We start from the raw sequence: 12,720 nt of genomic DNA on the forward strand, positions 1-12,720 counted from the left end.
CGCCTAGCCCGTTCATATCTTTAGGCCTACCCAACCTCTTATGGTCGTCGGGCCTGCCCGATCCGTATAGGTCGTCGAGCAAGGCCTGTCCATGTCTGAATTTAGCATACTCCATCTCAACCTTTAGTCTGACCCAACTAAAATTTTAAATTGAAAATTTGGATTGAATTTTTTGGATTATCCATATTTAAAAATCTTGATTTATAAAATGGATATCCAATCCATAAAATATATAAAATGTAGATTAGATTGAAATCCAGATCCATTAAATGGATTTTAAATGGATTGGATTTTTAATAAAATGGATTATAAATGGATTGGATTGGAGCAAAAGTAGATTGGATCAATAAAATTAGATTTTTTGCCCACCCCTAATCATTTGTTGTTTCTATCTCTTAAAATACTTTTATTCTTTGCTTTAGTGTCTAGTGTAATATACATCCACTTTTACAATGATATGTCATGTCATTTAGTTGTATAGTGATACAGAGTGTCTCGCATGTTATTAATCTAAAATTTGAGCTATTTAATTTCACAAATATTAAATTGTCATATATCTTTATAAGAATTATAAAAGAAATTGTGCATTTCATGCGACATAAGTAACATCAATCTTTATGTTTCATTATTGCTTTTCCAGCTTTTAATAATCTTCTATATGTTTTAATTTTAATTTGTCAACCTGCTTAATTTGTTAATTAATAATATTTATATTTTTAACATTTTAATTTTTTGTCAAAACATTAAAAAAATGCATATACACAATTAATATAAACTTAAATAATAAATTTATGTTTTCTATTTAAGTTTTAAATTTTAAATACAAAACAACGTTGTCACAATATTATTTAATCCTCAAAATTTGATTATATAAAATTTCATATTTTGCAAAAATTAGTATCACTAATTGTTTGGTCTGGTACACTTCTTTTCCTTTTTCTTCTTCTTCTTCTTCTTTCTTCATAGTGTCTCTGTTTCATAAGCAAATGAGAAATGAAAGGTCTGCTGAAGCTGAATCAAATGCTAGCAGACCTCACTCGCTCCAACCACCACACCCAATCCCTCACCCTCTTCGTTCTCGCCCACTCTTCCTTCACACCTGACCACTACACCCTCTCCGCCGCCCTCACCGCCGCCGCCAACGCGCGCCACACCACCTTCGGCCCCCAGCTCCATGCGCACGCAGTCCGAACAGGGCTCTGGGCCCACTCCCACGTCGCCAACTCCCTCCTCTCGCTCTACGCCAAGACCCACGACCTCGCCTCCGTCGAACGCGCGTTCACCGAAATCCGTTGCCCCGACGCGTATTCGTGGACTACGCTGCTCTCTGCCTGCGCCAAACTGGCCCCTGTTACCCATGCCCTTCAACTGTTCGACCAAATTCCCAAACGACACGTGGCTGTCTGGAACGCTGTCATTACCGGGTGTGCGGACAAGGGCCATGAAGGTCTTGCTTTTAACTTGTTCAGGTGATCAAAGTTAGGTTAGGAACTCGCTTTAGCGGGAAATTAAGTAATATCAACACTTTAGCTGGGAAATATATAAAAGGTATCATAAAAAATGCTAGAGGGCTTGTAAAAACAGAGGTTATTGTTCTACTTGGATCATATCTTTTTCAAAAAATTTAAATTTTACCAAGTTTACTCTAATCAGGAGATTTCATAAGAAGCTACTCTTCTATACTGTTTTTCTATTTACTCTTCATTCTTTTACAATTTTAGATTTTAATATAATTATTGATATATCTATTTTATTGTTAAGACTGAACTTGTTGGAATGTATTGTAAACAATGAAATTAAAGTCATTAAATAAGATGTCAAACCCGCCAATTTTTTTTATTTAAAAAGAAATATGCCAATAGTAGATGATGTATTCAAAAAAGTGTGTTAGAGTGTATAACTAACCTTTCTCAGTAATATACATAGTCTAATAGTATGAAGTTTTTACACTCATTCTACTTGTCACGTTTGATAAGTTTTCTTTTCTTTTTTTTTCCTGTAACAATTATAAGAGTCCTGCTATAATGATTTTTTATTGGTTGAATGTAGAATTCTTTATACTAAAAAAGTGTAGAAGTTAAACTTCCTATGAAATTAACAAGTGATATTGCATCACATTCATTATTTGCTAGATTCAACTCCTCCAAATAACAATACTTATATTAATTATTGATGAGAAAATTGGAAATAGATATTACATGCACATACATAATAAATCATGAATGTGTTGAAATATAAACATTAACAGCTGGAATTGTTTACTTTTTTTCTTACCTTTTTCTACCATTATCCTTTTACTTATCACCGAACGTGTGGATCAACTTGCACATAACTGTATCAGCGTAGTCAGTTGAATTTAACCCTATGTAGGCAACTCTATTAAATACATGGAGGGACAGTTTAGTTGCGCATAATAGTCCTACTGAATTGGGTAGGATTGCCTCGCACATGGAACATCTCTTTTGCCTAATATAAAAAGAAATCGTCCTCTTACTTTAATAATTTTTTTCTCATTTTTATTTAAAAGGTTAAAATTGAAAAAAGTGAATGTATGTGGCATGCCGTGATATTATTTGACTGGAAATATTGTGTTTCAGGGACATGCAAAATATGGGTGTTAAGGCTGATAAATACACTTTTGCCACCATGTTGAGTTTGTGCTCTTTGGAGCTTTTGGATTATGGAAGGCACGTGCATTCGGTGGTTATCAAAAGTGGTTTTTTGGGTTGGACTTCTGTGGTTAATTCTTTGATCACTATGTATTTTAAGTGTGGGTGTGTTGTGGATGCTTGTGAGGTGTTTGAGGAAGCAGAAGAAGGTGGCACGTGTGATTATGTTACGTATAATGCAATAATAGATGGTTTTGCAAGTGAGGAGAGAAGTGAGGATGCATTTTTGATGTTCAGAGACATGCAAAAGGGTTGTTTTGGCCCAACGGAAGTTACCTTTGTGAGTGTCATGAGTTCCTGTTCATGTTTAAGAGCTGGTTGTCAAGCGCAGGCTCAAGCTATCAAGATGGGTCTTATTGGTTGTGTTGCTGTGAGCAATGCAATGCTGACAATGTATTCTGGGTTTGGGGAGGTTTATGAGGTTCGAGATATTTTTGAGCGAATGGGAGAAAGGGATGTTGTTTCATGGAACATAATGGTTTCAACGCTTTTACAAGAAAATCTCGAAGAAGAAGCAATTTTGAGCTATTTGAAAATGAGGAGGGAGGGAATTGAACCAGACGAGTATACTTATGGAAGTTTGCTGGTTGCTACAGATTCCTTGCAAGTTGTGGAGATGATCCACTCCCTTCTATGCAAAAGTGGGCTTGGTAAAATTGAAGTTTTGAATGTGTTAGTTTCTGCATACTGCAGACATAGGAAGATGAACTGTGCATTTCAAATCTTCTCTGCTGTTCCCTATAAAAATTTAATATCTTGGAACAGTATCATATCTGGGTTTTTGATGAATGGATGTCCTTTACAAGGGCTAGAACAATTCTCTGCGTTACTTCGTGCACAAATCAAGCCAAATGCCTATTCCCTCAGTCTTGTTCTGAGCATTTGTTCTGTCATGTCAGCCATGAGTCATGGGAAACAGATTCATTGTTACATACTAAGACATGCTTTTTCTTCAGAAGTTTCTTTGGGTAATGCCTTGGTCACAATGTATGCCAAATGTGGATCTTTGGATGGGGCTTTGAGAGTATTTGATGCAATGGTGGAAAGAGATACAATCTCTTGGAATGCTATAATATCTGCTTATGCACAGCATGGACGAGGAAAAGAAGCTGTGTCCTGTTTTGAGGCAATGCAGACCACACCTGGAATCAGACCAGACCAGGCTACCTTTACTTCAGTTCTTTCTGCTTGCAGCCATGCAGGTTTGGTCGATGACGGTGCCTGTATTTTCTATACAATGGTAAAAGTTTATGGAATTTTGCCAAGTGTGGATCATTTTTCTTGCTTAGTTGATCTGCTAGGTCGCAATGGATACCTTGATGAGGCAGAGACCGTTATTAAAGATGGATATTTGGGAGCACATTCTAATATGTGCTGGTCAATGTTTAGTGCTTGTGCAGCTCATGGTAATTTAAAGCTAGGAAGAGCAGTTGCCAGACTTCTTCTGGAAAGAGAGAATGACAATCCATCAGTTTATGTGCTCTTATCAAATATCTGTGCAGCAGCAGGTCAGTGGGAAGAAGCAGCTAATGTTAGAGACATGATTAGTGATTTCGGGACAACAAAGCAGCCTGGCTGCAGTTGGATCAGAACCTAAGAGCTACTGGTTATATGTTCTTGCAAATGTATAAGCACGACCTGAATGTGATGGAGGTCCTACACAGAGTTCAATTTTGAATAAACTTGGGCATAGTGTATGATGTGATATGCAAGAAAGTGGAATTCAAATTCTAGCAGAAAATTTGCTATTAGTATCCCCGGGCATGTAGTTTCCAATATTTATTTTCTCCAAGTGAAGGTAAAAAGGGCCAAAGTTGGGGTATTTTCTACGTAAAGACGGTGCTTAGAGGAGCTGAAAGTAAGATGAGGTTGTAGACTGGTATTCAAAGAACTGGGTGGACGAGCAATGGGAGCTCCTAAGGGATTTTGGGCTTCTTTGTGGACCTTTAGGTGCACAGTGCCTTTCTTCATCGGTCTACGGCTTCCAGGCAACAGTAAAGGTAAATGTCATTGATTATGAGTCTATTGTCATTGATTATGAGTCTATTCTTCTGTGTTCTTTGGTCTAGATTTTGGTATATCTTTATTGGGAAATACACCATGAACACTAAAGATGGAATTTATTGAGATTACTGTACAAAATACCATACTGTGATAGTAGACTTGTTTTCTTTTGTGTTGCTTTGATATACAATAATAGACCACAGGGTGATATTGAGGAGTTTGAAGCAATCCATCCATAAGGGATCCGATTCCGGAGAATGATCCGATTGATCTGTACAAGGAATGCAAGGGTAATGTGATCAGGTAAAAACATTGTGTTGAGCAAGAACCTTTTGTTGGGTAAACGATTTCAGCCTGACCTCTGGAGTAACCTCCTTTTGCAGACTATTCTGTTCTACTCTTTGTTCAGATCCTAAATTTGACTCACCCAAAACAAGGATATTCTTGTAACACCAAATCAATCAATCAATCATTTGATCTAGACGTGGGTTTCACTGTTAGAAAAGGAAAATAATTTTTTGCTAATGTGAGATAGATCTGAGTCCATACCATAATTGGGAGACCATTCAGTTATATCAGTGAAGAGAGATTGTGCATACTAAAATAGACAATATTTTTTGTTTTGTTGCTCAACATTCATCTTGATACCTATTTTCTCTTTTCTCCATTTCTGTGGGAGAACTAAATGAGGCAAGAGCCTACAAGAGATGGGCACAGAAAATATTAGAAACAAAGCCACCAACTATTCCCTCAAGAAGACAGGCAAAGTAAGTTTATCTGCAAGGTTTAGGAATATTCAATGTTTAAATCTTCAAGAGATCATCAAATATGCAATTGGAAACAAATTATCTACATGAAGAGGAGAGGGGGAGGAGCAAAAGGACCATGACACTGTCCATCAGGTACAGAGACACATCCAAAAGGTCTGACAAGTTGGGTATGGATCCTGCTTTCTTGGTCAGTCATAATGAGAAGTCTGACAATGGGTTTGATAGAACGGAAGTTGTTGACGTATGCATCATTTTTATACAGCTTGTTTTGTTTTAAACGGAAGGATTCTCAGCATCTCAGCAACGTTTTAACCAAATTCAGAAAGCTTGGCTTTTGTTGCAGGACTTTGCTAGGGACAAGAGTCAAGGTAGGGTTTAAGACACTGCAAAATTTGTCTGTGAACCTCTGTTATGTGATGTCACTCATTTTAGAGTCTTGAGCAAGAGGCTGTGACTGTTGAGAAGGGGATTAAAGTAGCCAAAGAGATACCTAAGGCTCTGCTATTGAGTTTGTTGTTTCCTTGAGGCATGGTAACTTTGGAGCACAGTTAGACTTCTACACTAAAAGTGGTGAGTCTGGACATTCACACTATCAAAGATTACATGGACAGTCAATCCTTAGATGAAGATGCTTGACCAAGACCCTTTTTTTTTTCTCTATATATTTTTTTTCTGACCCTTGAAATAGTCTTTATGAAGATTAATAATTGGATGAGGATGAGTGAATCATTATCACAGTAAACTTTTACTGATTTCTATATCATTTTTAATATGTTATTGTTATTTTTTCATAATTTAAATTATATGTCCATGTTTAGACATATAACAACAACAGATGAAATTTTTTCAAAAGGTACGGTAAGCAGTAGTTAGCTGGATGTTCATGTAGCCAAATTTAGCACTGGTCGGATTGACATTAAGATTATTATTATTTTTTTTTTAAATAGACATAGACCAAACGTAAATGGTTGATGATAAAGTATAGCTTCAACCAAATTAAGGTTAATTATGCTAAAGTTGAATGTAATGTAAACATTTTGTAGTTTAAACTTTTGTGTGATGATAAAGGGATAGTTTTCTTGTAGTAATTTGAAGAAATTAAAATATGGTATGCTTGCTCTCTTATCCAAACAGGTAGAACAAACAGGTAGAATAGCACTAGAAACTATTTAGTCAAAGAGATTCAAAATGAAGTCGCCTAAATAAGCTAAGAAGTGGGAATAATTTTAATTTTTTTTTCTTACTCCTCCGTGCATATAACCTTTCTTTCTAGTTATTTATTAATAATTTATCGAAGAGTTAAACATTTTTCTTACAAGAATCCTAAGTGGCATTAGAAAATTGTTTTCACCATAAATTACATGTGTGTGAAACATAGGTTATGAGTCATATACAGAGAGAGATAAATTAATATTTGTTTTTAATAAACTAACTATCGAAGTGTTTTTATAATATTTTCTTAAATTATGGAAGTGTTGAAGTAAAAATATACTTATGGTTTCCATCAAATAAAAAGGCTAAAATTGTTGTTAAAAAATAGTAAAACCAGTATAAGACTCAAGTTAGTTTCACAAAACTAATAAATTATAATTTAAACTTTTAAAAAAGTTAAACTTATCGTTATTAATAAATATTGATGTACATCATTAAAATTTTAGTTTAAATATGATACATATATTATGTTTAAATATTTTTATATATATTTCAAATATATATTATAAATTCATTTTTTTACATTTTGTATTATAAAATTACAGTATGATATCTTGTTTAAATTATTAAAACACAATTCATTAATTGCAATTGGGTTTGTCTAAATGGGATTGAACATTTTTTATACATAAAACAAGTCCCCAGCGGGGGAAAAGACTGAGACCACAAGAGAAAGGCGGGAACAAATTGACTAAATCTCAATTTTTCTAGTTATTTTTATTTCTTTCTTTATTTATACTTATAAAATTCATTTCACATCAAACCGAATATCTATATCATAACCTTAAACAAAATGGGGAAGAAGAAGAGAAGTAGGGTTTCTGATGATGATGAGGGATTCGAAACCCACTCTTCTGATCACAACGAGAACACCCTCTATCAGGTACTTCACATTATCTTAACGCTTCAGTCTTTATCACTTAGCAAATCGTATTATTGTACCTATTTTTTCTTATTTTATTTCATCTTATATGAGTAGCGATGAGTTTTGTTTTTCCTTTTTCAGTTTGACACATAGTCTTATCAGGGTTCAATTCTTAAACCTCTAGGTTGTGTTTGTTGGGATTTTGTATTATATATTTTACATTTTTTGGTGTATTTCGATTGGGACTTTGAAGAGAGATTGTTCTGGTGCTAATGGTGTTTGTCTTTGCAGTGAATAATGATTGAATATAATGTTGTTAGTTGAAAAACCATTGTAACATCTTTTTCCTTTGTCTCATACTTATTTATCCATTGAGTTCCATACAACAACTTAGATTGATTTTACTGGTCTGAGTGGAAGGATATGGGATCATTAGACATGTAGTTGAAGTTTTGAACTAATTTTCAGATACTAGTCTCTTTTCTTCTTCTTTTTTTGTAAGGATATACCAAGAACCATGGAAATAAGGGATGCTAGACAACACACTCTTAAATTCTCTCCAGTATTGGCTGAAACTTATTGTAAATCACAATTATGTGGATCTCCTTCTGCATTCAATGAGTCTCACTTATGATTTACATAGTATCAGTACGTCTTATACAGTAGTGGTGAGTGTGAATGAAGTTTCATTCACTAATTTTGTCCTTTTTGATAACTTTTAAAAGATTTAGAGAGGATGTTAATAGCAATCTTTGGAAAATAATTACCTGAATGTCCCTTGACATAGGAATTTAAGGATCACAACTGCACAGTCACGTTCATTTTGCTCCTCCCTTAGTATAGACAATTGGTTTGATGTCTTTGGGACAAGAGAATAAAATTTCCTATGTACTCATCTTTACAAAAGAAGAAATCAGTATTTCCAGTGTTTCCTATTCTCTTGCGCATTTGACACACTTAAGCTCATGGGCATTCTTCAAATTATTGTTCTATTCTTGGTGCTAATGAACAAGGATGTTTTGGTTAGTGACCTTTTGCTTGATTTTTCTGTTAGGTTCTTGGTGTGGAGCCAACAGCATCTCAACAGGAAATAAAGAAGGCATACCACAAGTTGGCATTGAGGCTGCATCCTGATAAGAACCCTGGTGATGAGGTGTTTTGCCTAACCATTCCGGCTGTTCTAATTGATTTACTAAAATAATAGATATCTTTAGGTTGTAATTGGTCATCTTTTACAGGAAGCTAAAGCTAAGTTTCAACAATTACAACATGTTTTCTCAATTCTTGGGGATGAAGAAAAGCGGGCTGTTTATGATCAGACTGGTTGTGTTGATGATGCCGTAAGTGTTTCAGTAAAGTCATAATATAATTGATTTGTAATTTGCAATGTTTGAATAGGTTGTTTATATGTAAAATTTCCAACTCACTGGAGATTTTGGAGGAAATTGTTCTCTCAATATAACAATATCACTGTATAACACTACAACAAAATGAAAGATTGGAATTTCAGGATACTTTAGCATTGTTCTGGATATATACAACTTAACTTCTTACTATTTCTGAAAAAAACAGGAGCTTGCAGGGGAAGTTGTTCAGAATCTCAAAGAATATTTCAAAGCAATGTACAAGAAGGTACATGTTTTAGTATATGATCCCTTTTCTTCAGTATCCATTGTGGTATACTTGTTTCCATCTATGTAGTTTTGTAATATTTGTCAATAGGTCACTGAAGCTGATATTGAGGAGTTTGAAGCAAACTATAGGGGATCTGATTCCGAGAAAAATGATTTGATTAACCTCTACAAGAAGTACAAGGGTAAAATGGATAGGTAAAAAGACATTGTGATTAGCAAGAACGTTATGTCAGGTAAAGGACTTCAGCTTGATAACTGGTAAACTTCCCTCCCTTTGCAGGTTATTCTGTTCAATGCTTTGTTCAGATCCTAAACTTGATTCGCACCGATTCAAGGATATTCTTGATGAGACTATAGCTGCTGGTAAGAATATCACTATCTATATTTTGTCCAAGTTTATACCAGACGTCTGATCTAGACGTTGGTTTCACTGATAGAAAAGAACTGTATTGAATTTTGAATATCTGGGATGGATTTTGAAGTTGATAACATGGAGACTATGCAGTCACCTTTATTTTAAGCAGAGATATTCAGCATATTAATACAGACAAATATTTTACACGGGTTGTTCATTTTCCTTGGTGCTTGTTCTCCTCTCTTCGTTCATGTAGGAGAACTAAAGGAAACAAAAGCCTACAAGAAATGGGCAAAAAAAATATCAGAAACCAAACCACCTACCAGTCCCGTAAGAAGGCAGGCAAAGTAAGTTTATCAGCAGGGTTGATTTTATCTTTTTCTGTTGCGCTGTAACTTAGGCATACTGATGTTTAAATCTTCTGCAGATCATCAAAGGAACAATCAGAAACAGATCTGTGTGCCATCATATCACAGCGTCAACATGAGAGGAAAAACCGCCTTAATTCTATGTTCTCATCTCTAATTTCAAAGTATGGTGGGGATCAAATGCCAGAACCCTCTGAAGAGGAATTTGAAGCTACACAGAGAAAACTGGAAAAGCGTAGGTCCTCAAAAAAGTCAAAGCAAAGATAACCAATTCATTGTTTGTGAAAATTCTTCTTTTCTGCTGAAGGATAGTTAATTTGTGGCTGGTTACTGTCAATGCTGCAACATCAGGAACTTTCCTAAAAGTGTTAGGCTTTTATGTTCATCAACTATCAGTTTTCTCTGTTTCAATTTTATCACTATTTGATTTAAATGACACATCCATTAACTTCTTCAACATTCTCAGAAAAATTTTGTGCATTAAAACAACAGGGTCTAAAAGCTAGTTTTTGATTCGGTACCCCAGGATAATTTAGTGACGTATGACATGGTGATAATTCAGGAGATAATCTTGTTCAAATAGGATGATATAATTGAGTAATAAAAGATTCTTCTAGTATTCAATATAATTGTATGTTAAAGATTTAAATTTCACTAACCCAAATTTGTGTTTTTTGATCTAAATGCTTTGATGTAGCTAAAAAGTGCAGAACTCTAATACATTATGGATTAATCTATTTGCTTATTATTTTTGAAACACATGCACATAGAGGTGAAGTGCTGGGGTGATAAAGGCATTCCTTTCTAGATAGAAAAGATGGAAGCAATTATTTGATACATGCATGTGATGTGTTTGATATCATGTGTGCATTAATTATTTGCTGACCGTTATTGATTCATTCTAATTCATAAGTATGAATGTCTTTCATGCATCATGCGATCATGTCATGTGACATTGTTGAACCTGTTTGCTCTTTTTTCTTTCTTTCTTACCACTCAATTGTCACTAGAGTTTTTATTGGGTTTTTAAATCTTGACATTGTAAAGATGTGTGATTATAACCACATCTTTTTCTGTATTTATTTTTAATTTCATTAGAAGTCATAGTCAAATGAAGATTTTAGGACTTTTCTACTAAAAAATTAAATGTGATTATCATGATGCATTTTTATGTTTGAATATATTATGTTAGTTTTGAAAGTAAACACAACCATTGAAAAACAAAATAATTTAAAATATGCTTAAAAGCTAAACAATTAAAGTGTAAAAGATATAAAAACAGAGGAGTGTTTTCAATTACAACTCCTTTATAATAAAACTAGTGTAAACACAGGCGCTATCGCGCCTGTGTATACGCATTTTTTGAATTATATTAATAATTGATGATATTGTAATGTTATTAATTTAATAAACAAAATAAAAGTATATTTATAAAAAATAAAATAAAATGTACGGAGAAAATAAGAGAAAAATAACTGTTGATGAATAGTAAGAGAAAAAAAGAAAAAGGAGATAAGTAAATAATTTTATAAAAACTTGTAAAAGTAACCGTTAATTTTTAAAAATTTAATAAATAATTAAATTATAAAGGGTAAAGTTGGAATTATGAAATGTGGACACAAAAGAGGGAATCCCCTTTATATATAGTTATAGGGTAAAGTTGGAATTATGAAATGTGGACACAAAAGAGGGAATCCCCTTTATATATAGTTATAGATACTCTTTCAAGCACAATTTACCAACTTTCATAATTTTTTAAAAGATATTATTTTTATAATATAAATAGATAAATTTCATCTATTGGTGAGAAAAAAATCTGTCATGACAACTTACATGAATTTGCCATTTGAGTGAAAAACATTGTGGACTTGTTATTCTTAACTAGTAGATGTCATGTCATATCACACTGGCTAGATTCCTGCTGATTTTGGAAATTAGATAAAAATAAATTAAATAATAAAAGGTCAAATAATACTCGTTCATAAGAATGTCTTATTTGTGGGTTTTCGTTTATTTTAAAATATTTTTGAGCAATTTTTTTAAAATATTTAAGATTTGTTTGGTTACTCTTTTATTTATTTGTTTGAAAAGCTTTTTTATTTATTTGTTTAATAAAATTAAAAAGTCTCTTCCAAAATAATCATATAATAATCAAAAGTTATACTAAAAAGCAACAGTTGTACAAGCTCATGGTACTGTTCACACATTATTTGCGAAAACTTATACTAAAAAGTGTTTTTAACTTAAATGATTCTTAATGTAACGGTCCTAATTTTAACATTTTAGTAATTAGAATTAAATTTACTTTCCTTACTGTTCTTAAACTGAAAAACTCTATATTTTAAAAAGGTGATCAACAGAATTCATAATAAAAAATTGTGAACTAAGAACTTTTTTTCAAGAGGTTATAAAAATAAAATAACATCTAATATATTTCTATACTACTCCGTTAGTTGTCCATTCGAGCTCTAGTGTTACTATCTTTATTAGCTTCTATATCTACTCTCATATTTAAAATATGATTATGGCAAAAGAAAAAAAAATAAGAATCGCACAAAATTGTAAGGACAAACTAATTATCACATAACTAAAATCTAATTCAAAAATTCTATAATTTTTACACAAAAAAAAATTGTCAAAATAAATTCTTTGATGTATAAAATAAAAATCAATCAAGTATTAAACTAAAGAGTAATAATTAGACTCAGTCTTTTGGAAGAAGACTAGTGTATTGAATGAACTCATAAGACTTTGCATCTGTCATACTATCCTTCATCTCATTTTTTTTTTTATAATTTTTTATCACGGGTAATTCATACATTTCACCCCGTACTGATAGGGTT

The 12,720-nt window shown here is 33.1% G+C and overlaps 2 protein-coding genes across 7 annotated transcripts; both read left to right on the forward strand.

Annotated features, from left to right (window-relative positions):
* The first annotated feature begins 920 nt into the window (after nucleotides 1–920).
* LOC114191989 (pentatricopeptide repeat-containing protein At3g49740) lies at nucleotides 921–6,206 on the forward strand. Of its 6 annotated transcripts, none has more exons than XR_003606047.1 (3): nucleotides 921–1,469; nucleotides 2,598–5,684; nucleotides 5,787–6,206. XR_003606047.1 is itself a non-coding variant. In XM_028081484.1 (2 exons), the coding sequence occupies exons 1-2, from the start codon at nucleotides 994–996 to the stop codon at nucleotides 4,264–4,266; spliced, it is 2,145 nt and encodes a 714-aa protein (XP_027937285.1). In that variant the 5' UTR covers nucleotides 921–993; the 3' UTR covers nucleotides 4,267–6,206. The 6 variants fall into 6 exon arrangements, 1 of the variants encoding a protein (XP_027937285.1); XR_003606046.1 differs by having other exon boundaries at nucleotides 2,598–4,976; nucleotides 5,057–6,206; XR_003606044.1 differs by having other exon boundaries at nucleotides 2,598–4,669; nucleotides 4,870–6,206.
* Nucleotides 6,207–7,335: 1,129 nt separating this feature from the next.
* On the forward strand, nucleotides 7,336–10,334 carry LOC114190365 (chaperone protein dnaJ 6-like). The gene is made up of 8 exons (XM_028079215.1): nucleotides 7,336–7,538; nucleotides 8,575–8,673; nucleotides 8,759–8,860; nucleotides 9,093–9,152; nucleotides 9,243–9,349; nucleotides 9,435–9,517; nucleotides 9,766–9,856; nucleotides 9,937–10,334. The coding sequence occupies exons 1-8, from the start codon at nucleotides 7,449–7,451 to the stop codon at nucleotides 10,142–10,144; spliced, it is 840 nt and encodes a 279-aa protein (XP_027935016.1). The 5' UTR covers nucleotides 7,336–7,448; the 3' UTR covers nucleotides 10,145–10,334.
* Nucleotides 10,335–12,720: the final 2,386 nt, after the last annotated feature.

The sequence above is a fragment of the Vigna unguiculata genome, chromosome 7 (genome assembly GCF_004118075.2).
Source record: "Vigna unguiculata cultivar IT97K-499-35 chromosome 7, ASM411807v1, whole genome shotgun sequence".
NCBI lineage: Eukaryota > Viridiplantae > Streptophyta > Magnoliopsida > Fabales > Fabaceae > Vigna > Vigna unguiculata.

What these genes read in the sequence shown, in the direction of transcription:
- LOC114190365 (XM_028079215.1), top strand. Translation starts at nt 7,449, where the DNA reads ATGGGGAAGAAGAAGAGAAGTAGGGTTTCTGATGATGATGAGGGATTC. An exon ending in ACGAGAACACCCTCTATCAG is followed by an intron (nt 7,539 to 8,574) that starts GTACTTCACATT and finishes TTTTTCTGTTAG; the next exon opens with GTTCTTGGTGTGGAGCCAAC. An exon ending in TCAAAGCAATGTACAAGAAG is followed by an intron (nt 9,153 to 9,242) that starts GTACATGTTTTA and finishes ATTTGTCAATAG; the next exon opens with GTCACTGAAGCTGATATTGA.
- LOC114191989 (XM_028081484.1), top strand. Translation starts at nt 994, where the DNA reads ATGAAAGGTCTGCTGAAGCTGAATCAAATGCTAGCAGACCTCACTCGC. An exon ending in CTTGCTTTTAACTTGTTCAG is followed by an intron (nt 1,470 to 2,597) that starts GTGATCAAAGTT and finishes ATTGTGTTTCAG; the next exon opens with GGACATGCAAAATATGGGTG.